Source organism: Melanostigma gelatinosum, assembly GCF_949748355.1.
Source record: "Melanostigma gelatinosum genome assembly, chromosome: 10".
Classification (NCBI taxonomy): domain Eukaryota; kingdom Metazoa; phylum Chordata; class Actinopteri; order Perciformes; family Zoarcidae; genus Melanostigma; species Melanostigma gelatinosum.
In genome coordinates this window covers 27,047,078-27,071,647 of record NC_136643.1, presented here as the reverse complement: position 1 = coordinate 27,071,647, position 24,570 = coordinate 27,047,078, and the positions used below count along the sequence as shown (strand labels likewise).

Genomic DNA, 24,570 nt, shown 5'->3' with positions numbered 1-24,570 from the left:
GAAGAAATCGAGCCAGAGTCAGAGGACGATGAGACGGCGCAGACTGGGAAAAAAAGAGGAAATATGATGAAAAGTATGTGTGTCTGGGCTTCACTTGGATTGGCAACGCATATTCCCCAAAGCCACAGTGCGTGGTGTGCAGTGAGGTTCTGGCTAACAGTCTGAAGCTCTTATTTACGTCGCCACCTGAACACCAAGCATGCCAGTGCAAGTCAAAAGCCCCTTACATTGTTTATATCCAAATTGGAGGAGTTACAAAACAGCCAAAAACAACTGGAGTCTCATTCATGTGTTGGTCTATAAATGACGCACTACGGGCTTCATATCTGGTTACAGAACAGCGAGAAAGGGGCTACCGCACACAATCACTGAAGACGTGAGCTCGCCAGCTGCCAGAGAGATGGTGGAATGTATGATTGGGGAGAAAGAAGCAAAAAAGTTGGACATGATCCCGGTGTCCAACAACACTGTGTCGCCGCATCGATGCTTTGTCCGAAGACATCCTGGCTACATTAGTCGCTCATTAATTGTAAATTAAATGTGATAATCTGCCTCTGAGCCTGTGCGTGTGTGCTCGCATCCGTATTGCTCTTTAAAAGTGACGCCTTGTGTCACTGAAAGTTATTGAAACTTTGTTGCAGTGTTTCGGGGCGTTTTCACACCTTCAGTTCGTTTGCTTTGTTCTGATTCAGGGATTAATATGATACAATGTTGCAGTTGCTCCTTTGTTGGGTTTGTGTTCACACTGCAACATTTAACAGCGGACTAAATCTTGTAAACAAATGCCACGCGCGAGCAAACTGTTCTCTCATTGGTCCGATTCTTATGCGGCTATGAAGGCTTAAAAGGCTCTGTTGCTTCTTTTTTTTTTTTTTTTTTATTAAGGGGGGGGAGGGGTGCGCGAACCCGGTCGGGATGTAGAAGGGGGTGCGCGGCCTAAAAAGTTTGGGAACCGCTGTGTTAGACTCACATCAGTTAGATTGATCATTGTTTTATTATTGATTCATGAAATCTTGTTTTATTTTGAAGGTCTGTAATAAAAATGAAAGTAAACATGATTTTATTGGATGTTTCCTGGAAAAACTGCCTTCTCTTCTTTAATAGTTTATTTATTATAATCAGTTAAACCGTTTTATTTCATCCTTCTTTACCAGCTACACAGTCTTCTTTAGATCCTCTGACTTGTAAACTAATGAAACTATCATTTTTATATGTAGTATGTTGAACATATTGGAGCTACATTTCACAGCTGGTTTGAAGCGGATCATTTCTCCTGCTGGAGTCTATCTGTCAGGACGAATGTCTGCGGCGGCCTCTCGGTTTATCAGAGTCTAAATATAACTGAAGTCAGCCGACACTTTTAGATCAGAGTCCATAAAGAGCCTCAGAAAGCTGACCTGTGCTCCACTTTCCTCAGAATGAAATACATCAATGAATAGAAGAAGAGTTGAGTGGAGTCTGTGCGTCCAGCTGCAGTTCCTCTAATGCCCACTAGGTGCTGCTGCAATGAACATGAATGAACATGTTGAGTTAAACAGAGTCAGACCTCTGTGAATATGTGTAGGACTGGGTCTGTTTAAGATACTAAATGAACATGCTGTATTGAAGAAGACTTGAAACTAGAGATTGAGACATGAACTCATGTTTACAATGTTTACTGAGGGAATAAATCAAGAGAGAAGTAGAGTCATTTTCTATAGACTTCTATACAACCAGAGGAGTCGCCCCCTGGTGGACACTAGAGAGAATGCAGCTCTAACACATGAAGCGTTGACTTCACCTTAAAGGACCGGAGGTTGTGTCCTGGTGTTAGTGTGTGGTTCCCCTCAGCTAAACACTGTGAGCTCTGCTGTTGTTATTAGCGGTTGGCTTTTGTGGCTCCAGTAAAGAGATGGAGGTGAATAATGACGCCAGAACATCAAACTGTGTCCATCTGCTGTGTCACTGAGCAGCAGCTGTTGGAGGCATGAGAGGGTTGGGGGGGTGGGATGGAGGGGGGGGGGGTTAGAGCAGAAATACAGGCCGAGTCAGCCAACGGGTATTTTCCATCATGCACCTGGTGCTGCATGTCACCAGCACACTGAACCCTCCAGGAGCGGCTGAGGCTGATATCAGAGACTCTTTGACGCGCAAACAAAGGTCTCAGAGTTTGGATCAATACTCTCTGATGTTATGATTGATTGTTATTAATATTAATGTTCATGTTAATGTTAAAGAGGCGCTTTGTCAGAGCTATAACCTTTATTTTGACATTATGGATACACTTTAGGACGAAGTATCTGACGTTCAGGGAGTCTGTTCTGTCATTTGAGGAATGTCTTCTGTTGTGAAGCTGCTTTAGCTGGAAATATACAACCGTGTGTTATTGTGTTTGAGGTTCTCTTAAAGATTACAGGAACCCTGTTAACGGTATTCTGTTGTTTGACCACTGTGTGGCGCTGTGGAGTGTTGATGAACTTGGGTGCTTTGTGGACTCCCTGATTTGGCTACTTCATGGCTATCTCTTGGTGGAAACTATCCAATAGTACCATGAAGTAGAAGTACATGTTTCTGTTGGTGGCGATCAAACATTCTTCTTCCAGTAAGAGATGAAGAAGAAGAAGTTTGAGCTTTGTTTAATATGGTTTAATATGTTTATTGTTGCATCATGGCCTCTCTGCATTTGTTCATCTTTTCAAAGCAAAGATTCACTTCTGCTGTAATAATGATTCAACTGTCAAAGTAAATGTCCTCATTTGAATTTGGACCGGTGCTTCAGGCACAGAGAGCTTCGAGGGTTTGTGGTGAAACGACTCCTGTGACTGAACCAGGTCTGTGTCGAGACTTCAGGGACCTGGACTTCATCTAAACGGATCAACAAGGCCGTCCCGTCCCAAATTATTTGAGAAGTGTCGTCTTTCCTTTCCCCGGATGTGGAGGACACAACTTCTGTGCCATTGGTTCAGTATCCCAAGATCCAGTTCATGTGGATCAGCGCAGGTTCAGCACTCAGTCCTCTGAAGGACATGGACCACGCCCCGTTAGTGGACATGAAGCCTGAAAGGAGACGTAGGAGGCTCTGTAACGAGACGCCACCACTGAGTCAACTGTGAACCATGAACACTGGATCAGAGGGAGGAAGGGTTGAGTGCTGAGTCACCTTAAGAGGATCTACAAGTCTTCTTTTTTAAACATGGTTCTATTTCTGTTCTCTGGTGGGATGTTTATTTTCACCACAGACATTCAGAGGATCTTTGGTTCTCATTAAGGGTCCCAAGAGGTAGACCAATTCATCACAGAGTCCACCAGCTGAACTCTGAAAGGTATCTGAATTAGGTCTGTGGGTATTGTTAGAGGTATTTCATGGTACTTCATGTTTTAGTGATTTGAAGTACTACGGTGTACTGTGGTACCATTGGGTGCTTTGTGGTCTCCTTGATTTGGCTACTTCGTGGTTATCTCTTGGTGTTACTTCCTGCAACTTCGTGGTTGTCTCTTGATATTTCCTGATACTTCTTAGTTATTATTTGTGGTACTTCCTGGTACATTGTGGTACTTGTTGGTAATATGTGTAGCTTTTGTTATTTTTGCCTTCTGGGGTACTTCATGGTACTGTGGATAGTTCATGATACTCTGCAGTAATCTCTTTTGGGGCACTTCATGGTCCTCAGGAGTCCAGTAGTTCTAAATCAATTTTACTTTATGGTATTCTGGGATACTTTTGCAGGTACTTCGTGGTAGTCTGTGGAAGTCAATGGTAGTTTTTGGTCATCGTGGTCTTTATGTTGCTTGGTGGTAGTTCTTGGACCTGAATCTCTTGTGGGGTCTTTTGGTGCTTAGGGGTAGTACAGTGTACTTCATGGTACTCTGGTGTAAGTCACAGTCATTTGTAATCATCTTTCGGGGTCCTGAATGGGATCTCCGTGGTCCTTCCTGCTTGTGTTCATGGTGAACTCACTGCATTACCTCCTGGTGGTTCTCGGTAATAACCTTTTGTTATTTTAGTGCTCCTTCCTTTTGCTCAATCCAGGGTTCCCCCTGACATCTGTCTCTCAACTGTCCTCAGCTGAAAGATCAGACATCCGACACCGAGGCAGAAATGTCCCTCTGGCTTTAAACTCTCCGGCTCTAAAAATAATCTCGTCAGAGCTCCGTCTACTTTACAGCTGCGAGCAGACATCAGAGGATGGACGATGTGAAACAACTCTTCATGTTCCCCAGAGGATGAATCCTATCCTGAGTTTTAGTGATTCTGTGGCTCCAGCATCACCAGCAGGTTGATGGTTTCTGGCTTTCAGTGAAACATCTCAACAGCTGTAGTTTCCAGATGATGCAGCATGAAAACCTCTCAACCAGCGCCACCATGAGGTCAAAGACTGTTGGTTTTATTTTGAGCAGGAACCAATAGATGATAAACCTGATTAAGCTGCTAGATGAACAGTCACAGGATTATCAATATATTATAAAACCATATTTCATCACCATCATACCAAAGGCTGATGACGTTTTGTTCAAAACCCCAACATGTCTAGAGATGACAGAAAGGTTCATCCTCTGGGAAACAGAGTTTCATCTCAATCCATCCGATAGCATCACACCGCTGCTTCCTGTGTTCAGTATATTAATCGAGAATAGAGGAAGTGAAGATGTCAATAAATAAAGAAACGATGATAAATCAGGTCCAGTGAGTCAGGAAGAGGTTTCTAAATATTAAAGCTTTCAGAATCACAGCCATCTGTTTGCACATACAAGGACCTTGAGCTGGTGCTGCATAACATTACAGACATCTAAAGATAGAAACCTACAGAAATCTACAATCAAATATAGAAATACGGTAAATAGACAAACGGATAAGAGTTTATTCAAACAAGCATATTATTAAAGTGTCAGGTGTATATTAACACTTGATTGTGCAATATTTAAGGCCAACTGATTCAAATATGCACACATGAATAATCCGTGTATATGATGGAATCAAACGGTGTTTTTGCAGCTCCGTGACTCCTTCAAGGAGCTGAAGAAGAAGTTCAGCAACCTGAGGTTCAACTACCTGAAGAGAAACGACAGGACGAGGAACACGAAGGCCTCCAGGAACCAGATGCAGCAGGTGGACCAGTACGAGGAGAAGCTGCAGGTGAGTCCTGGTCCTCATCTGGTCCTCATCCGCTTTCAGTCAGAAGCATGAGGTCTGAGGGTCTGAGGTAAAGCAGCGCTTCAGTGTCTGATGTTCGACCTCCTCTACTCTCATCTGTCCCATAGTAATGATAATCTTTAACAAATAGAAATCAACTTAACATTCTGTTGTAATTTAAAGAATTTCAACAGATTAATTAAAACTGGATTTAAAATCACAAAAAAGTAGAAAAGAACATTTTCTCTGAAGTGAAACTGGATTTAATGATGAATGAGTGATTGTAGCTCTGGATGCATGTGAGCTCTTCTGGTCTCAGGTGAGCTGGAGGTCTGAGGAGGTCCGTGGCAGCAGGACATGAATGCTTTGTCCACAGTAGAAGAAGAAACGAGTAAAATCTCAAAGCTGCCTTTCCTCCTCAGCCACAAACTGCTGTAACAAGGTTACAGAGAAACCTGACGTTCACCGCATTTCAGAGATCTAAATGTAACATGAAGAGCTTCTGATCCTGCAGGTGCTCAGGAAACGTCTGCAGGGTGTGACGGCCCGGCTGGGGTCAGAGGTCAAGGACGGGGGCGTGGCCAAGCAGGCGGAGGACGCCGTCAACGAGCTGCAGAGACAGACGGGAGAGTTTGAGCGAAGCGTTAAGGAGCACCAGAAGACTCTGGAGATGAGCTGCAGACTGCAGCGAGCCGTGGATCAGGTGCTTCCTCCTGCTGTGTGTCGGTTACGATCACACTGGACTCGTAGACCTGATGTCTGGTACGAGTCCAGGTGCGTGTGATGTTTGTCCTGAGTAATAACGACGCGGCGCTCCGTGTTCACAGTACCAGTTCTGGTGTGAGGAGGCCAGCGCCACCATCGCTCGCGTGGGCAAGTTCTCCTCCGAGTGTCGCAGCACAGAAGCCGTCTCCGTTCTCCACCGGCAGTTTGAGAAGTTCGTCTGGCCGACGGTTCCTCAGCAGGAGGAGAGGATCAGTCAGATCACCGAGCTGGCTGTCCGGCTGCACGGTGAGGAGCAACAGGGACACTCCTCTAAATGATCCAGAGTCCCTGGACAGACGCTACCAACAGAATATAAGATCTTGAAATGACAAAGTCGAGCCTCATCTTCTAGCTCAGGGTTGTGTCTGTGTTTCAGGCGTGGAGGAGGGGCGTCGCTACACGGAGAAGACGGTCAGTAAACACGCCGAGATGGTCGAGGCCATCAGAGAGCTGAGCCATGGACTGATGGAGCTGGAGAGCAAACTGAAGGTGAAGTCTCACTCTGATGATGAACAGACTTACTCAATAACGACACGATCAGCTGATTGACTGTTTACACACTGATATCAAAGCCTGAGAATCTGGAAGAAGAGGAGAAGATGAAGGAAAACAGACAGGTGAAGAAGAAGGAGCAGACAGATAACCGCTGCTCACTGGAGGCTGACATGGTAAACATAATGAACATTTATTCAACGTTTGATGGTTTTAAAACATCAAAACTAGAAGAACTGAACTCTTTCAGTGATGTCATCAGACTGCTATAAATACATAATGTATATATGATGTTAAATCATAATCAGCTGATCTCAATCCTCCAGTACGAGCTAAAGGAGACAGGCCACACCCCCGAACTGACCGCCGAGCATGATGGGAAGGAGATTCCCGTTAAGAGGCAGAGCGCGGCCAATAGGAAGCCTCCGTTACAGAAGAGCCGCAGTCAGGAGGCAGACAGACAGACGGACAGCAGGTATCACTGAACGATCACCAACATCATGGTTCATCCTCTGGGAACCATGATCTCTTTGATCAGCTTCTTGTCTGTTATCTGTTTAACGTGTCGTCTCTCCTTCAGACAGCAGTCTCACACCTCCTCCTACCGCTCCACCCACTCCTCCTTCAGCCTCTCCTGCTCCCCAGTGGAGCCCAACCGACGGGTCCATGTCGTCCACGGCCAATCACAGCCCGCTGCTACTGACCTGCAGGCCACGCCCCCTCCCTCTGTGATTGGCCCGACGTTCTCCGACATCCAGAGGGAGTTCCAGAAGCAGGAGAAGCAGGTGGTGACACATCACAGAGTTCATTAAACATGTGGCGTCCCTCAGGGGTCCAGTTCAGATCCTCTTTTGTTTTATGTTTACATGAAAAATAAATGTACTAACTAGAACAACATGGGGTTCTTTGGCTTCTACTCAAAGAAGAACATTTGTTGGTTCCCAGAACCCAACATAATTGGGTGAAAGGTTCCACCCGGTTCTACAGAGAACTCTTTTATGGTGTAATCATTCCACCCAGACTCCTCTGGAGGTTCTTTCAGATACCACACAGTATTCTACAGAGAACCCTTTACTATTCCAAGGTGGACATCTAGAACCCACCCAGGGGGTTCTACTGAGAACCCTATAATATCACAAGGGTTTCATCTCGAAGCCACACTGATCTTTGGATTAAAAGGGTTCCACAGAAGCAAAGAGTCTACTGTTGAAATGTTTTGGTCGTCGAAGTATTTCAGCATTTTGTCGTTTGTTTGTTTTACTGCTCTACTTTTCGTTAGCTTAGCTGCAATGCTAGCTGCTTCAGTGAGTAAATATGAGTTATTGTAAAGCTATAAATGAAGAAAGTCAGATATAAAGTGACAACAAACTAGCTGCACAGACAACCCTGTTCCTGTGACCGTGAGCCATATATGTACATGTTTTTTACCCAGGATGCATCTGCAGGACACCTGTCCGAGGCGCAGCTCCAGCAACAGGAAGTGATGTCGGACGATTCTCTCTCCAATGACGAATACGATTGTGCGTCACCTGACGACATTTCCCTGCCGCCGCTGGCCGAGACGCCGGAGTCCATCACGGTTCAGTCGGACGTTGAGGAGAGTTTCTGTTTCAGTTCCCACAGCGTCCACATCAGCCAGTCAGAGCACAGTGCTGCTGGTACCGCTGCTGGTACAGCCCGACAACAGAGAGAGTCCAGTCGGACAGAGAGCTGTCAAACTCCTCCAAACAGCCGGCACAGCAGCACCAGGTCTGGATCAGTTACTGATGTAATAAAGTTCTTACAGCTCGTGTTATGAAGTTAAACATCATAGTTCATCTCTCATATCTATTTTATATTCATGTGAAAACATCTCCTTCAAACTACTGGATTTATTCTAGTTCATCACCAAAACTACATTTGACAGATGACATGTGAACACATCATGATAACGTTATAATGAACCTTCAGCCAGTACTCATGTTCACTGAGCAGAGCCTGAAGGCATCATAGTGTAGCTGAAGTGAACCTTTGTTGGTTAGCCGTTAGCGGTGCTGCTAACGTTGCTAGCTCTCCTCTGATTTGTTGTTTACAATGAAACATGATCAGAGACTAGAAACACATGTTCTACTGAATGTTGGAGGAGAACCATCGTCAGTAGAACTTGAAGACGAACTGCGAGGGGATCGGATCACGAGTCAATACCAGCACAACTAAAGTATAATCTAATGTAGATGTGAGGCAGGAGGATAGTGAGGACATGTAACAACAGTCACAGAACACGTTTGTTGGTCTGAGTTGGTTCCTGTTGTCTGTGTTACAGGTTCAGAGCAGAGTCCAGTTTGTTTGTCCAGAGTCCGCTGACGGTTCCTGCTCCGAGTCTCCTCACCAGCACTCTCTGCAGCATCCTGAAGACCGGAAAGACCAGCACAGCCAACGCTCACCGGAGTAATGACCCTGAACCCGGCGTTCCATCTGGATCACACCCGGTCCACGAGAGCGACCCTCCAGACAAGAAGAGGAGCCCCTCACACACTGATCCTTTATTGAAGGAGCACAACAGTCGGCACAACCAGCCTCAGATGAGTCCAGGTATCCAGGGTAAGATCACCCATCATGTGGCATCCAAAGGGGAGACCGTGTTACAGACTGATCCTGTTCCCCAGGTTGCAGAACTTAATCACAGCACCACACTCCCCAGGTCCAGCTGTGGTGGTCCAGACCCTGACCTCCACAAAGACACCAGGTTCTTCAAATGCAGCACTACATTTCCTCAAAACAGAACTGTCCTTTGTCAAGACTCCAGTCTTCCACAGTCCTTCCCTGACTGTGAGAGTGGCCTCGATCGGGACATGAAAGAAACATCCACAGCCGCCGAACCTCAAAGGGACGTTCTCACCAACAGCAGCACAATTACCCAACAGACCATTTTCTTCCAGTCCTCCCCTTCAGACATCAGTCATCGTAACGGCCTCTGTTCACCCCAAGACGGCCCCTCATCCCAGAGGGAGGCCTTACCACAGATCGATCCGGTCTCTCAGGCTCTCACAGACCCTGTTCTCCGCAAAGTCAGGACCTGTGGGCTGCTCGAATCCTGTACACCTTGCCTCCAAACCACCACAACCCTCCCTCAAGACGCAAATGTTTCACGGTCTTACCTGGATTGCAGGAGTGGTCTTGATCAGGATACACCTTCCTCCCAAACCAGCAAAGAGACCTCCTCAGTCGCCACGCCCCAAAGCAGCAGCCTGACCACAGCCACGACTGTGAAACAAACCTCCTTCTGCCAGTCCTCCCCTCCAAACAGCCATTGCACCGTGGCACAGAATAGCATTAATTCAGGGTCCCAACAAGAAAGCCCCTTCTCCCAGAGTGGTGGAGGTCCACCTGAAGTACAAGCCCCCTTTCTTCCAGACAGCATCAGTACCATCGCCAGCAGTCAGAGCCAGCAGCCGGTCTGCTCCCGCCACGAGTCCTTGACCTCCAGCTGTACCCAGCAGTGTGTGCATGGCCCTGGCACGACCCCCAGCAGCCCCACCGAGCCTGCTGCACCACAGACCCAGGCTTTGGCTCCGCAGGCTAATCTGCATGTCACCCCCCTTTCCTCTCCACCCCATCTACTAACTCCAGACCAAGACCCAAACATTTGTCAGCCCGTGGCCATCCGTGAGGAGATCAGGCTTACTCCTCAGATCCAAGGGCCTCCCTTTCCTCCTCCTTCTGCCCAGGCAGAGTCTCTTCCCCAGGGAACAGCCTCTAAACCTGGCCCTCCCTGCTTCACCAGGCCCTTGTCTAGAGCCACCGTCATGGAGGGCTCTCCAGTGACGCTAGAGGTGGAGTTGACGGGAGACCCAGAGCCCCGGCTCACCTGGTGGGTAGCTTATAACCAGCTCCACAATAACACACACGCTCTGTGAGATTATTAACACACCGCTTACCTTCACCTGCATTAACACATGCTTCATATATATATCGTTGGCTTCTTACCCATCTGCTGCTTTTGTGTTTGGTTTCACTGAAACACATCATGTTAGATTTCCGTCCTCTGCTGTGCTTTAGTGATGTAGACCTGCACCACATCAAACCTGTGTGAGGATCAACCAGGACTCTGCTGATCCAGGTGTGACGCTGCGTTCACACCAAACGCAAAGCCACATATCGTGTTGCGTTACTTGCGGGATCATTTGTGTTTGTTTTGCTGTGATTTAATATCAATAAACAGATAAAAAGATGCTGAAATAACAACATGATGAAAGATTTGTAAAAAGTCAGAATTCATGTTTTGTTGGTTCTCTCCGCAGGACGACGAGCAAACAACTTTTAAAATGCTTGTTTTCTAAATGGAGTTTGGTTTGATCGATGCTATGCTATGCTAACAATGTAGCTGATTGGTTGATCCGACTTCTGTCAGGAGGCGGATTCAAAATGTTAAAAATATATATATATCAATATATAATATAAGCTACGATTAGACATCGCCATCGGTTTTAAATTGTGCTGAAGTGACGTTTTAACGTGTGTGTTAATGTTAATCGTTTGATAATAATCCTCACTCTAAATCACTGGTTAATGACTTTTACTTTAACAATTATTAACTGGGGCTGTAACGGTTCATGACGTTGAACTGCTCACAGAACACATGGAGGTCGATGAAAGTAACATGGAACCAAAGAAGACTTCCACCAGGAAACGTTTAGCCGTATGTCGTTAGCACATGTTAGCACAACAAGCTGATTGGCTTATGAGTCCGTCACACTCAGGACACAACCGACAGTTTAAAGTGAAGCCAGAGCTTCACGTGTTAAAGCTGCATTCTCTCTAATGTCCACCAGGGGGCGACTCCTCTGGTTGTATAGAAGTCTATAGAAAATGACTCTACTTCTCTCTTGATTTATTACCTCAGTAAACATTGTAAACATGAGTTTATGTCTCAATCTCTAGTTTCAAGTCTTCTTCAATACAGCATGATGTTCATTTAGTACATTATGGTCCATTTAGAGTCACACAGACCATAAAGCAGGGGATGCTTTAGGGCGGGGCTACACGCTGATTCACAGGTCTTCCTGTTCACTGGTTGCAAAAAAACTAAATGCCGATGAACAAAATGCAGAACTGGAGGCTTCAACACATCTGACGATAAACCAGAGAGAGATGTCACGGCGACGAGCTAGTTAACGTGAGCCGTTAGTTGTTAGCAGCCAGAGGGAAGCACAGTCTTGCTCGGCTAAATTACGGAGCTAACAGCTAACGTACGGAGGTTCCATTCAGTTACATGATGAAGATCCACTAACAACACCTTCTCTGGTGCTCTGTGAGTCCTTTAATGGTTGAACTGGTGGTTGTGCTTCAGTAACGACACGACTACAGGTAGTCTCAGGTCATCATGTGACTGTCTGGTGACCAATCAGGGTCCTGTACGTGTCACAGCTGTTGTCATCGGGCTCGTCATGTGACCCAGAGTGAGGATGTGTGTGCTGTCTTGACTTCCTGTCATCATGGTCGCTTCAGGTGTAAAGACGGAGAGGCCGGGAAACACCTGTTCATCCCTGAAGCGACGGACTCAGATGGCGGGTTGAACGACGCCGCCGACCGGCGTGAAGACGACGCTGATGAAGATGATGATGAGTGGCTGCTGGCTCAGGTGTTTGACATCATCACTGTGGACTGGCACACCTGGTTCGGGACGCTGTGTGTTCTGCTGTGGCTGATCTACCTGATTCTGCTATGAGTCTTTATTGATCCGGGACTCAAAGACCTGAAGAACCTAGGTTCAATACAATGACTTCGTATTTGCAGAGAAGTTGTCTCATGAAGTTCTGCAGGATGTTATTTCTGTAGTCCGACAGGAAGTCGTCATATTTCTGTAGTCCGACAGGAAGTCGTCATGTTTCTGTAGTCTAGCAGGAAGTCGTCATGTTTCTGTAGTCTAGCAGGAAGTCGTCATGTTTCTGTAGTCTAGCAGGAAGTCGTCATGTTTCTGTAGTCTAGCAGGAAGTCGTCATGTTTCTGTAGTCTAGCAGGAAGTCGTCATGTTTCTGTTGTCTAGCAGGAAGTCATGTTTCTGTAGTCCGACAGGAAGTCGTCACGTTTCTGTAGTCTAGCAGGAAGTCGTCACGTTTCTGTAGTCTAGCAGGAAGTCGTCATGTTTCTGTAGTCTAGCAGGAAGTCGTCATGTTTCTGTAGTCTAGCAGGAAGTCGTCATGTTTCTGTAGTCTAGCAGGAAGTCGCCATGTTTCTGTAGTCTAGCAGGAAGTCGTCATGTTTCTGTAGTCTAGCAGGAAGTCGCCATGTTTCTGTAGTCTAGCAGGAAGTCGTCATGTTTCTGTAGTCTAGCAGGAAGTCGCCATGTTTCTGTAGTCTAGCAGGAAGTCGCCATGTTTCTGTAGTCTAGCAGGAAGTCGTCATGTTTCTGTAGTCTAGCAGGAAGTCGCCATGTTTCTGTAGTCTAGCAGGAAGTCGCCATGTTTCTGTAGTCTAGCAGGAAGTCGTCATGTTTCTGTAGTCTAGCAGGAAGTTGTCATGTTTCTGTAGTCGAACAGGAAGTCATATTTTTGAAGGCCGACATGAAGTCATCATCACTGGTTCCCTCCTCAAACAGCCAATCAGATTCCTTCATTTGATTTTAGATTATTACATAAAATAAAGAAGCGTTTCTGATTCGTCCAGGTTATAAAAGCACATGATGAGGGAACAGGAAGTGATAAAACGCTGAGTCATGTCTAATCGTAGGACTCATTCCTGCAGAACTCTGTTGACTTCAGTCTGAGTTAGAGCACAGCGGCACCTGGTGGACGTCAAAGGAACTGCAGCCGAATCACATTCATGCTTTATTAGTTTAATACTGTAATTATATCAGAGTATTGAATCACAATCATGAGTAGTCATTGATTACAGACGGTTTTATTTCCTGCAGTAGAACAGAAGTGATGAATAAATCACCTTGTTTGTGTATTATTCGTTGTTACTGACAGTTAAGACTTTATCCAGATATTATGGGATTAAAACACCAGTCAGACTTAATCAATTTAAACTGAGAATTACAGTTTATTGGGATTAATGGAGTTTTAAAGGCATGTTTCAGTCTCTACATTATAAGGAAGTAAGCAGTTAAAAATGTAACAATAATATATTTATGTCGTCTGCCTATTACCTAACGTGACAGTTTATGTTCCAAATCTCATGTTTTTTGATGTTTTTCTTGAAATAATAAAACAAAATCATACATGAGATGTGAAGTCTTGTATTCATTCAATCTTACGACCAGTTTATTATAAGCACAGTAATAATAAACACATGAAGGGGCAGCAGAGATTAGGTGCAAACCAACCAGGTTTTTATTTCACCAACAGTGATCATGAATGCATGACTCAGCTCATTACATGGTGGACGACGGGCTGCATGTGGTCCTGGCAGCCTTATATAGTCTGCCACTGACGAGGACCTCGACTCCACTACAATACAGGTAACTATGCCCTTTACCTGACAACACGATTACCTAAACTGTCCAACAAAGAATTGACTTTAAAATGCTGCTGTTGGTTTACAAAGCACTGAATGGTTTAGGGCCAAAATACATCTCTGATCTGCTGCTACCTTATGAACCATCCCGACCCCTCAGGTCGTCTGGGACCGGTCTACTTTCTGTTCCCAGAGTCAGAACTAAACATGGAGAAGCAGCGTTCAGTTTTTCTGCTCCACATATCTGGAACAAAGTCCAGAAAGCTGCAGGTCTGCTGAGACCCTCAGCTCATTTAAATCAAGATTGAAGACCTTTCTGTTTGCTGCTGCCTTTAATTGAACCACATTCAATTAATATGTTAATCAATTTCCTGCATTTCTGCATTTTACTACTGTATTTTATTTCTTACACTGTTCTTAATTGCTGTTAAATCTCCTTTTCTTTTGCCTTATGTTTTGATGCTTTTAATGGTTTTAAAAGGACTGCACAATATATCGCCATTTCCTCCGGGACCGAGTTCGTGCAAGGCGTACACTATAAAACGCAGATCGGCAGAGATCTTTTCCAGACGTGGTTTGTGTGCGAGTAATTGCAGAATTGCGGCAGTGTATGGTTGATTGCGTGCAGCGCAATGTCTCAGGGAGACATCGATTATTGTTTCAATGTATGTTTTAAATCTCCTTTACTTTTTACTACTGAATTTTATTACTTACACTGTTTCTTTAATTGTTTTTAAATCTCCTTTTCTTTTGCCTTATGTTTTGATGCTTTTAATGGTTTTATGTGAAGCACTTTGAATTACCTTGTTGTTGAAATGTGCTATACAAATAAAATTGCCTTGCCTTGCCTTAAACTATAACAACTTCACTGGAATGGATTCCTAACATCCTCATGTCAATCATCTGTATGATCTATAGTGTGGTTACACATCACAATAGGGATCATACAAAGCCCCAACAGGTAATTCAATTTTACTACCATATGGATTTAGCAGTAGGGCTCTCTGTTGGATGGTCAGTTATGTTTCAGAGAGTCTTTTATAATAGTATTATATATTATATTATTATAATGGTAGCTTATCAGACTGCAGATACATCAGCTGTGGGGTTCCACAAGGAAGCTGCTTAGGCCCCTTTACTGTTGTCACAAATGATCTGCCTCTAGCAATTAAGAAGGCCAGCATGGTGATGTATGCAGATGAAACAACACTATCATAGCACTGCTTCAAATAAACATGAACTAGTAACCATCCTGAACCAGGATCTAGAGAGAGTCTGATTGGGTGAAAGTGAATAAACGAGCCCTGAACATTTCTAAAACTAGCAGTATTGTTTGCAGTGGCGGCTGGTGGAACATGTTCTAGGTAGGGCCATCCTATCAATTTCAGCAAAGATCCCAGTGTGATTTGATGCAAAAAAATTAAAGTATCAAACACGCATTACTACTTTGCAGTTAAATATTTAACATTTATTCCAACATGAAAACAATCAGTAAATAACACTTATATAATATAATATAACATGTTCATTTATTGAGATGTCCTATGGACCTTGTTATAGGAGGTAAAGATCAGGAGAAGTAAACATGAAGTGTAATTATGAATACTGATGTTAAATTAAGCTATGATGAGTTTTCACTGTTAATTTAACATCTCTATTACATGTTGATGCCTCCATGACCAAGTTAAGCAGATGAGACTGAGGACAGCTATGTAGAAGAGAAGATGTTCACTTTGTCTAATATGTAGCTTGACAGAGTTCTCATGTGTGTCCTGGTGTTCTCATGTTTCCTTACCTCCTCATCCCTCACTCCCTACCCTGGTGTTCTCATGTCTCCTTACCTCCTCATCCCTCACTCCCTACCCTGGTGTTCTCATGTCTCCTTACCTCCTCATCCCTCACTCCCTACCCTGGTGTTCTCATGTTTCCTTACCTCCTCATCCCTCACTCCCTACCCTGGTGTTCTCATGTCTCCTTACCTCCTCATCCCTCACTCCCTACCCTGGTGTTCTCATGTCTCCTTACCTCCTCATCCCTCACTCCCTACCCTGGTGTTCTCATGTCTCCTTACCTCCTCATCCCTCACTCCCTACCCTGGTGTTCTCATGTTTCCTTACCTCCTCATCCCTCACTCCCTACCCTGGTGTTCTCATGTCTCCTTACCTACTCATCCCTCACTCCCTACCCTGGTGTTCTCATGTTTCCTTACCTCCTCATCCCTCACTCCCTACCCTGGTGTTCTCATGTTTCCTTACCTCCTCATCCCTCACTCCCGTAACTGTCCGTGCTGGATCCGTCCCCGTTGTTTTAAAAAGCTGAATAAGTTATTAGCATGACGTCATGCAGCTAGCTAACCTGTCTGGTGTTCAGCTAGTACAGAAGCTTCATGTACTGCTTCCCTTTCCCGCGAGTCTGCTGTCTGATTGTGAGGTCAGGCTGATCTGATATCAGCTCTTTGGCTGCAGAATCTCCTCAAAGTTCTCCTCTCAAACGGGTCTTGGAGGAGGAGTGCTCGCCTGTAGAGACTTCTCCTGACGAGAACGCGCAGCGAGGGGTCTGATCGTTCTGGCCCACAGCTGAATCTATTTGAGGGCGCTGATTGGTTAAATTGTCTGTCACTCATTTATATCTTCAATCAGCAATTGGCTAAACTGCTTCATAGACCCGCCTCTTTTGGGCCAAAACGATTTTGCCCAAAAGAGGCGCGTTCTGAGACGTGTCTACACACAGGAGAGGACGAGCAGGAAAAGCATATATTTTGCGCAGATATCACATTTTACACATATTACTGGGTACATTCCACAGTTCAAAAACACAAATATTGACAATTTGTATAATTTATTATTATTATAATTATCTTTTTTGTGTGTGGCTCAAGGTGGGGCCATGCCCCATTGCCCTCTATTGACCAGCCGCCACTGATTGTTTGGCTTCATGGTGACACACAGCTTCACCTGTCGGTGTCAGGTTGAGCTATAGAAGAAAAGGCCAAACTACTGGTGTAGTGCTGGACGAAGAGTTGGTCTGAATGTGAAGGGGCAGAGCTATGACTAGAAAGTGCTCCACTTATTTAACTCTATTGTTCATCAGGTGTTACAGTCCTTGGTCTTTGGTCGTCTGCTATACAGTCACATGGTCAGCAGCAGCTAACAAGGACTTCAATAAACTACAACTGCTTCAAAACAGAGCTGCCAGATTAGCACTAATACAGCATATATGCACTCTCGTCTGTCATGGTTCTCAGTTAATTAAACTCCACCACAGCCTTCTTATGGTTTTCATAAACGTATTTTATCGGACACCTGAATATTTCTTCAACCAGTTACAAAACATATGCAACAGACGTAACCATTACACAAGGAATGCAGCTCAGGTCACTTGATACGTCAAGAACAAACCTCCTCAAACACAGTAATCTACCGTTTAATCACAGCTTTAAACTCACCACCTCATAGAACTCACACAGGTAACAATCTAACAACTAAAGGCTCACCTCAGGCCACTGACCATGTGACTAGAGCTCCATTGCCTTTGTAGTCTCCTGATCCCTCTTTGAATAAATGATGGATGCACTGTGTATATGTTCGGTTATGATAATATACATCCTAGTCTCCGACTGCACTTTGTATCTGACTGTTCTGTTATTGTTCTGACTGTTCTGTTGTTGTTGTTCTGACTGTTCTGTTGTTATTATTCTGACTGTTCTGTTATTGTTCTGACTGTTCTGTTGTTGTTGTTCTGACTGTTCTGTTATTGTTCTGACTGTTCTGTTGTTGTTGTTCTGACTGTTCTGTTGTTATTATTCTGACTGTTCTGTTATTGTTATGACTGTTCTGTTGTTGTTGTTCTGACTGTTCTGTTATTATTCTGACTGTTCTGTTATTGTTATGACTGTTCTGTTGTTGTTGTTCTGACTGTTCTGTTGTTATTATTCTGACTGTTCTGTTATTGTTATGACTGTTCTGTTGTTATTATTCTGACTGTTCTGTTATTGTTATGACTGTTCTGTTGTTGTTCTGACTTCAGTAGTACAATTACACAAGTATCAGGTTTATGTAGTTAAAGTAACAGCAGTAAAAGTACACAAGTATTGTCAACTTTATGTAGTTAAAGTATCAGTAGTATGTACTAATACCACGTTGTAAAAATACTCTGTTACTGTAAAGGTACTAATACTACACTGTACAAATACAATGTTACAGTGGAAGTGCTAATACTACAATATATAAATACCGTGTTCCAGTAGAAGTACTAATACTACACTGTATAAATACTGTGTTACAGTAGAAGTACTAATACTACACTGTATAAATACTGTGTTACAGTAGAAGTACTAATACTACACTGTATAAATACTGTGTTACAGTAGAAGTACTAATACTACACTATATAAATACTGTGTTACAGTAGAAGTACTAATATTACACTATATAAATACTGTGTTACAGTAGAAGTACTAATACTACACTATATAAATACTGTGTTACAGTGGAAGTACTAATACTACATTATATAAATACTGTGTTACAGTAAAAGTACTAATACTACACTGTATAAATACTGTGTTACAGTAGAAGTACTAATACTACACTGTATAAATACTGTGTTACAGTAGAAGTACTAATACTACACTATATAAATACTGTGTTACAGTAGAAGTACTAATACTACACTGTATAAATACTGTGTTACAGTAGAACTACTAATACTACACTATATAAATACTGTGTTACAGTAGAAGTACTAATACTACACTGTATGAATACTGTGTTACAGTAGAAGTACTAATACTACACTGTATAAATACTGTGTTACAGTAGAAGTACTAATACTACACTATATAAATACTGTGTTGCAGTAGAAGTACTAATACTACACTGTATAAATACTGTGTTACAGTAGAAGTACTAATACTACACGATATAAATACTGTGTTACAGTAGAAGTACTAATACTACACTATATAAATACTGTGTTAGAGTGGAAGTACTAATACTACACGATATAAATACTGTGTTACAGTAGAAGTACTAATACTACACGATATAAATACTGTGTTACAGTAGAAGTACTAATACTACACTATATAAATACTGTGTTACAGTGGAAGTACTAATACTACACGATATAAATACTGTGTTACAGTGGAAGTACTAATACTACACGATATAAATACTGTGTTACAGTGGAAGTACTAATACTACACGATATAAATACTGTGTTACAGTGGAAGTACTAATACTACACGATATAAATACTGTGTTACAGTAGAAGTACTAACTCTTATCTCTCTGTTAAAGGTGTGAGTTCGATAAAATGGCTCCCCCGACCTCCCATGATGCCTTGCACCCCGACCAATGGCAGCCCTGTCCAGTATGATGTCACGGCGGTATAAAGCCCCCCCGCCCGGCTCCAGGCTCTGTCTCAGCGTTCCCAGCCTGGATGCCTCGGCTGGTGGAACTGCTGTCAGGAGAAAAAACAAAACTACAGCGTGAACTGTAGTTTTGTTTTTTTGGTGTATCGGGTCTTTGGAGGTTCAGGTTCTGGATTTTGGGAACTAAACTTTGTGGATAAAGAGACATTTGTGTGAGAGAAGAACCCGACGGCATCCTTGTGCAGACAAGTAAGTGTTTAAAGTAGATAGATGAGCAGCAGTCTCTCTCACCAGACTCCATTCATTTTGTGTTTCTTTGAACAAACTACAGCCGACACATTGAGAAGGGATTCTGCTGCTTTCCCCCCACTGAAGGTGATAACGGGACGTCCCAGAATAGACCTGATAGCATCAGACTGGACCCCCTCGGCCGGCTGATGGCTTTTTAAGGGAATCAGCAGCACAGATATCAGTTGCTCCTCCAGCTATGTGCCACATGGTGGCTGTCAATCAAACCGTGTGTGTGTGTGGGGGGGGTATTTATAGAGCTGGTGTCCTGTGTTAGATAAACCAAGTGTCTCACTTCACTGGAGCTTTTATTTTGGAGAGGGAACAGCTGTTGGTTTGTTATTTTTAGGTTTTAGTGGAGTCAACCTGCAGCTGTTGTCTTATTTTGAAGGATTCCACTTTTATTTTGAATGTTTCATCCTGCTGCCTCTAAATATCACGACTACAATTCAATCTTCTATTTATAGAGAAATATATTTATTCATATTTGTGCATTTGGTGGACATTAGACTCAACAGACATCATTCAGTGTTTCAGTTATTTTATCATTAGAAAGTCTTTATGTTTAAACATACTGGCTTTACTTTCACAAATCATTTACAACGTCACAAAAACTAATCGTCAAAGTAAAATGTACAATATTTACAATGTTCCATTATTCATGTTGAAGTATGAAGTAGCAGAGAGTAGAAGTACTCGGGGAAAGTAAAAGTACCTCTCTGACTTCAAGATGTTGAACAGAGCTGATCTGATGAGGCGTTCAGGGACCCTCAGAAACCAGACTACTCCTCTAAACCTCGAACCATCATGAGAACGGGACTCTTTAAGTTAAAGAGACAAAAATCTGATTCTATATTAAACTAGACGATCTAAAAGATCACATCTGTAACTTAGACACACTCTAAATGAATCTTAATGAATCTCTCTCACACACACACAGACACACACACACACACACACACAGAGACACACACACACACACACACACACAGACACACACACACACACACTCATACACACATACACACACAGACACACACACATACACACACACACACACACACACACACACACACACACACAGAGACATGCACACACACACACACACACATACACACACAGACACACACACATACATACACACACATGTTTATGGGATTAAATGTAAAAACTCTTAAAACATCTCATTTCAGAAAGTATTTGACTTTACTTTGAATTCACGCATTAATTTGGAATCATCAACAATTCCATTAAAAGTTTGAGTTTTAGGGATTTTAAATCAAATTATAAATATTCATGTACTTTAATGATATTTCATAAATAAATGGATCGTGATATTTTAAGGCTTTTTTTAAGGGATTCTTAACGTGTAAAGAAAACTTTAAATGTACAAAATGTAATTTTATGGATTCACTTGACATTTGTATATTTATTTCAGGGGTCACAAAGTTCTGTCACTGTTCCACCTTATTTCAATGTTTTGATGTTAATCTATAAAAGAACAGATCATCACATGTTTACACATTTTATCTCCAGTTTAAGGAAAGAAACTTTAAATTGACTAAAAAGTGTGAGAAACATCTCTGAAGTTTCACCTTAAAAAGCAGATTCAGTTCTCATGTATTTATTTATTCATATTTTAGTTTGAAACAGGAACCTGAGCATGTTTGACTTTTAATAATTAATAAGCAATTACATTTATGATGATTTAATTGTAATAAATATATGAAGGATAACAACAGTTGTAATAACAAACTTCTTGACGTTGAGTTCAGAGTTTTCAGATGTTCTGACCAGTCAGAGGTGTTTTATTACCTGGAAGATCCCAGGACCATAAGGGCCAATCAGGAAATAAACAGGGACAACCAGAGACCACCAGGGACAATCAGAGACCACCAGGGTCAACCAGAGACAACCAGGGACAGTCAGGGACAATCGTAGACAACCAGAGACAATTGTAGACAACCAGTGAAAATCAGGGACAATCGTAGACAACCAGAGACAATCCTAGACAATCAAGGCCAATCAGGGCCAACCAGAGACAATCAGAGACAATCGGGGCCAACCAGAGACAATCAAAGACAACCAGGGACAATCAGGGCCAACCAGAGACAATCAGAGCCAATCAGAGCCAATCAGGGACAATCAGGGCCAACCAGAGACAATCAAAGACAACCAGGGACAATCAGGGCCAACCAGAGACAATCAGGGCCAATCAGAGACAATCAGGGACAATCAGAGAAACCAGTGACAACCAGAGACATTCAGGGCCAATCAGAGACAATCAGGGACAATCAGGGCCAACCAGAGACAATCAGGGCCAATCAGAGACAATCAGGGACAATCAGGGCCAACCAGAGAAACCAGTGAACAACCAGAGACAATCAGGGCCAACTAGAGACAATCAGGGCCAATCAGAGAAACCAGTGACAACCAGAGACAATCAGGGCCAATCAGAGACAATCAGGGACAATCAGGGCCAACCAGAGACAATCAGGGCCAATCAGAGAAACCAGTGACAACCAGAGACAATCAGGGACAGTCACGGTATCAAACAAGTAGCCCTTCGTACTACTCAGTCCCCTTGAAGTCGCTCTCAGTTTCAAAAAGCTTGGTGACCCCTGGACTAGAAGCTGTCGTTCCGTCTCTTGTGCTCTCTTTCATTCGTTCTCTACTTTTTAAAACTAAAATCCATCAAAGTTACAAAAAGTATTTCTAAAAACTATTTTTTTACTTGTGTCTAAATATCATACAATGTTTGATTTAAAGGGGAACTTTAAACGGATTACATCCTAATGGGTTTTCCAGGTCTTTGGGGGGGACTCCCCGAGTTGCATTGTGGGTAATATAGGCTCCAGGTTTTAACGAAGAATGAGTGGAATAAAAAATAAGATCTCTGATTTGTGGAGTACCCCTTTAAATCTAGAGCGATCTGATCAAACAATAATAATCACTCATCAGAAATAAAGAAACTATAGATACACGTCATGTGTTTTATTTTGAAAGACTGTCTTGTCGTCATGGTGATTCAGTCGAGTCAGTTTGATTATTTTTAAAACGCAGCTCAAAACTGTCGTTAATGTTAATTTATAATATTTTATATATTGATTGTTTTTAACAGGATCAAAAGGCCTGAACAAGTTCTATGGTGAATGTGGATTTCCCACCGTTCGGTACGAGGCTCACGGTTCGGTACGCATGACGAACCGAACAATATGTTTGAATAAAAAATAAAAATAAAAAAAAGATTTTTTTCTTTCTTTTTAAAAACCTTTATTTAACCAGGTAGTCCCATTGAGATTAAAAATCTCTTTTGCAAGATGTAAGTAACAATACTACATAACATTAAGGAGCAGTTTCTGTTTTTTATGCTTATCTGTTGCTAAGAAGACACCCCAGAAGATGAGTCACTCAGGTATAGTTCCATCATTGTTCAAAGTCAAAGAATAACTTTATGATGTTAGTTGTAATGAATAAATATATTTTAAAATCAAGTACATTTCTCTGCATTTATAGTTTTCTACTGTACCGAAACGTACCGAACCGTGGCTCCACTGTATCGTACCCAACCCAACCGTGGATTTTGTGAACCGTTACACCCCTAGTGTGTAGTGTTGGTTATTGCGACAAAGATGATCTTTGTTTGTTCTTTCAGTAACATAATGATGTAATGTTTTCATGTTGATAAATACATGTTACACATTATACTATCTAACAGGCAGGATGACTGAGGGGAAACAACGATGGTATAATTGAAGGAGAGAAGTAAGCTTTGTGTTTTTCTGTTTTATCATCTTTGTTTGCTTGTTTGTCTGCAGGGTGCCGACCAACATGTCAACACAGGCGCCGACGTACACGCAGCCGCTGCAGAGCGTCGTGGCACTAGAGGGTAGTGCTGCGACGTTTGAGGCTCAAGTTAGTGGTAAGAAAGCCTCAAACCTCTGATTTTAAAATGTAATACTTTTACAGTTATCGTTAGTAGAATTCTCTTGTTGTGATGCATCAAATAAATCCAACCACAGTTGCTAATGGTTCTAACAGGTCTGGTTCTTCTCTCCTCTGCAGGTTCTCCGGTTCCTGAGGTGAGCTGGTTTCGTGATGGTCAAGTTCTTTCCGCTGCGGCTTTGCCCGGCATTCAGATCTCGTTCAGCGACGGCCGCGCTGTTCTGAGGATCCCCGCCGTGACCGCCGCACACAGCGGAAGGTTTTCTGTCAGAGCCACCAACGGAGCTGGACAAGCCACGAGCACCGCTGAACTCCTCGTTACAGGTCAGACACACAAAACTACCATGCAGAGATGTAAAACTACCTCAAAGAGATGTAAAACTACCGCAAAGGAGATGTAAAACTACTTCAAATAGATGTAAAACAACCTCAAAGACATGTAAAACTACCTCAAAGAGATGTAAAACTACCTCAAAGAGATGTAAAACTACCTTAAAGAGATGTAAAACAACCTTAAAGAGATGTAAAACGACCCAAAGAGATGTAAAACTACCCCAAAGAGATGTAAAACTACCCCAAAAAGATGTAAAACTACCCCCAAAGAGATGTAAAACTACCACAAAGAGATGTAAAACAACCTCAAAGAGATGTAAAACTACTTCAAAGAGATGTAAAACAACCTCAAAGAGATGTAAAACTACCTCAAAGAGATGTAAAACTACCTCAAAGAGATGTACAACTACTTCAAAGAGATGTAAAACTACCTCAAAGGAGATGTAAAACTACTTCAAATAGATGTAAAACTACTTCAAAGAGATGTAAAACTACCTCAAAGGAGATGTAAAATCACCTCAAAGGAGATGTAAAACTACCCCAAAGAGATGTAAAACAACCTCAAAGAGATGTAAAACTACTTCAAAGAGATGTAAAACAACCTCAAAGAGATGTAAAACTACCTCAAAGAGATGTAAAACTACCTCAAAGAGATGTACAACTACTTCAAAGAGATGTAAAACTACCTCAAAGGAGATGTAAAACTACTTCAAATAGATGTAAAACTACTTCAAAGAGATGTAAAACTACCCCAAAGAGATGTAAAACAACCTCAAAGAGATGTAAAACTACTTCAAAGAGATGTAAAACAACCTCAAAGAGATGT

The 24,570-nt window shown here is 42.7% G+C and overlaps 2 protein-coding genes across 6 annotated transcripts in view; both read left to right on the top strand.

The window, feature by feature from the left end:
* Window positions 1-13,532, top strand: part of ccdc141 (coiled-coil domain containing 141) — a 29,563-nt gene extending 16,031 nt beyond the window's left edge. For 4 of the 5 annotated variants that reach the window (XM_079277077.1, XM_079277078.1, XM_079277079.1 and 1 more), the window contains 10 exons: window positions 4,973-5,113; window positions 5,625-5,813; window positions 5,938-6,121; window positions 6,252-6,364; window positions 6,448-6,543; window positions 6,694-6,842; window positions 6,948-7,152; window positions 7,800-8,116; window positions 8,670-10,217; window positions 11,855-13,532. In XM_079277077.1, coding sequence (XP_079133203.1) covers window positions 4,973-5,113; window positions 5,625-5,813; window positions 5,938-6,121; window positions 6,252-6,364; window positions 6,448-6,543; window positions 6,694-6,842; window positions 6,948-7,152; window positions 7,800-8,116; window positions 8,670-10,217; window positions 11,855-12,074 — 3,162 coding nt within the window. In that variant the 3' untranslated portion in view covers window positions 12,075-13,532. Of the gene's footprint in view, window positions 1-4,972; window positions 5,114-5,624; window positions 5,814-5,937; window positions 6,122-6,251; window positions 6,365-6,447; window positions 6,544-6,693; window positions 6,843-6,947; window positions 7,153-7,799; window positions 8,117-8,669; window positions 10,218-11,854 lie in introns of those variants that run through there. The other variant, XM_079277080.1, reaches the window with a different exon arrangement.
* Window positions 13,533-19,309: 5,777 nt separating this feature from the next.
* ttn.2 (titin, tandem duplicate 2) overlaps window positions 19,310-24,570 on the top strand; it is a 223,407-nt gene continuing 218,146 nt past the window's right edge. Inside the window, exons 1-3 of the mRNA XM_079277290.1 lie at window positions 19,310-19,427; window positions 23,285-23,388; window positions 23,532-23,735. Of these exons, the coding sequence (XP_079133416.1) occupies window positions 23,298-23,388; window positions 23,532-23,735 (295 nt within the window). The 5' untranslated portion in view covers window positions 19,310-19,427; window positions 23,285-23,297. The remainder of the gene's footprint in view (window positions 19,428-23,284; window positions 23,389-23,531; window positions 23,736-24,570) is intronic.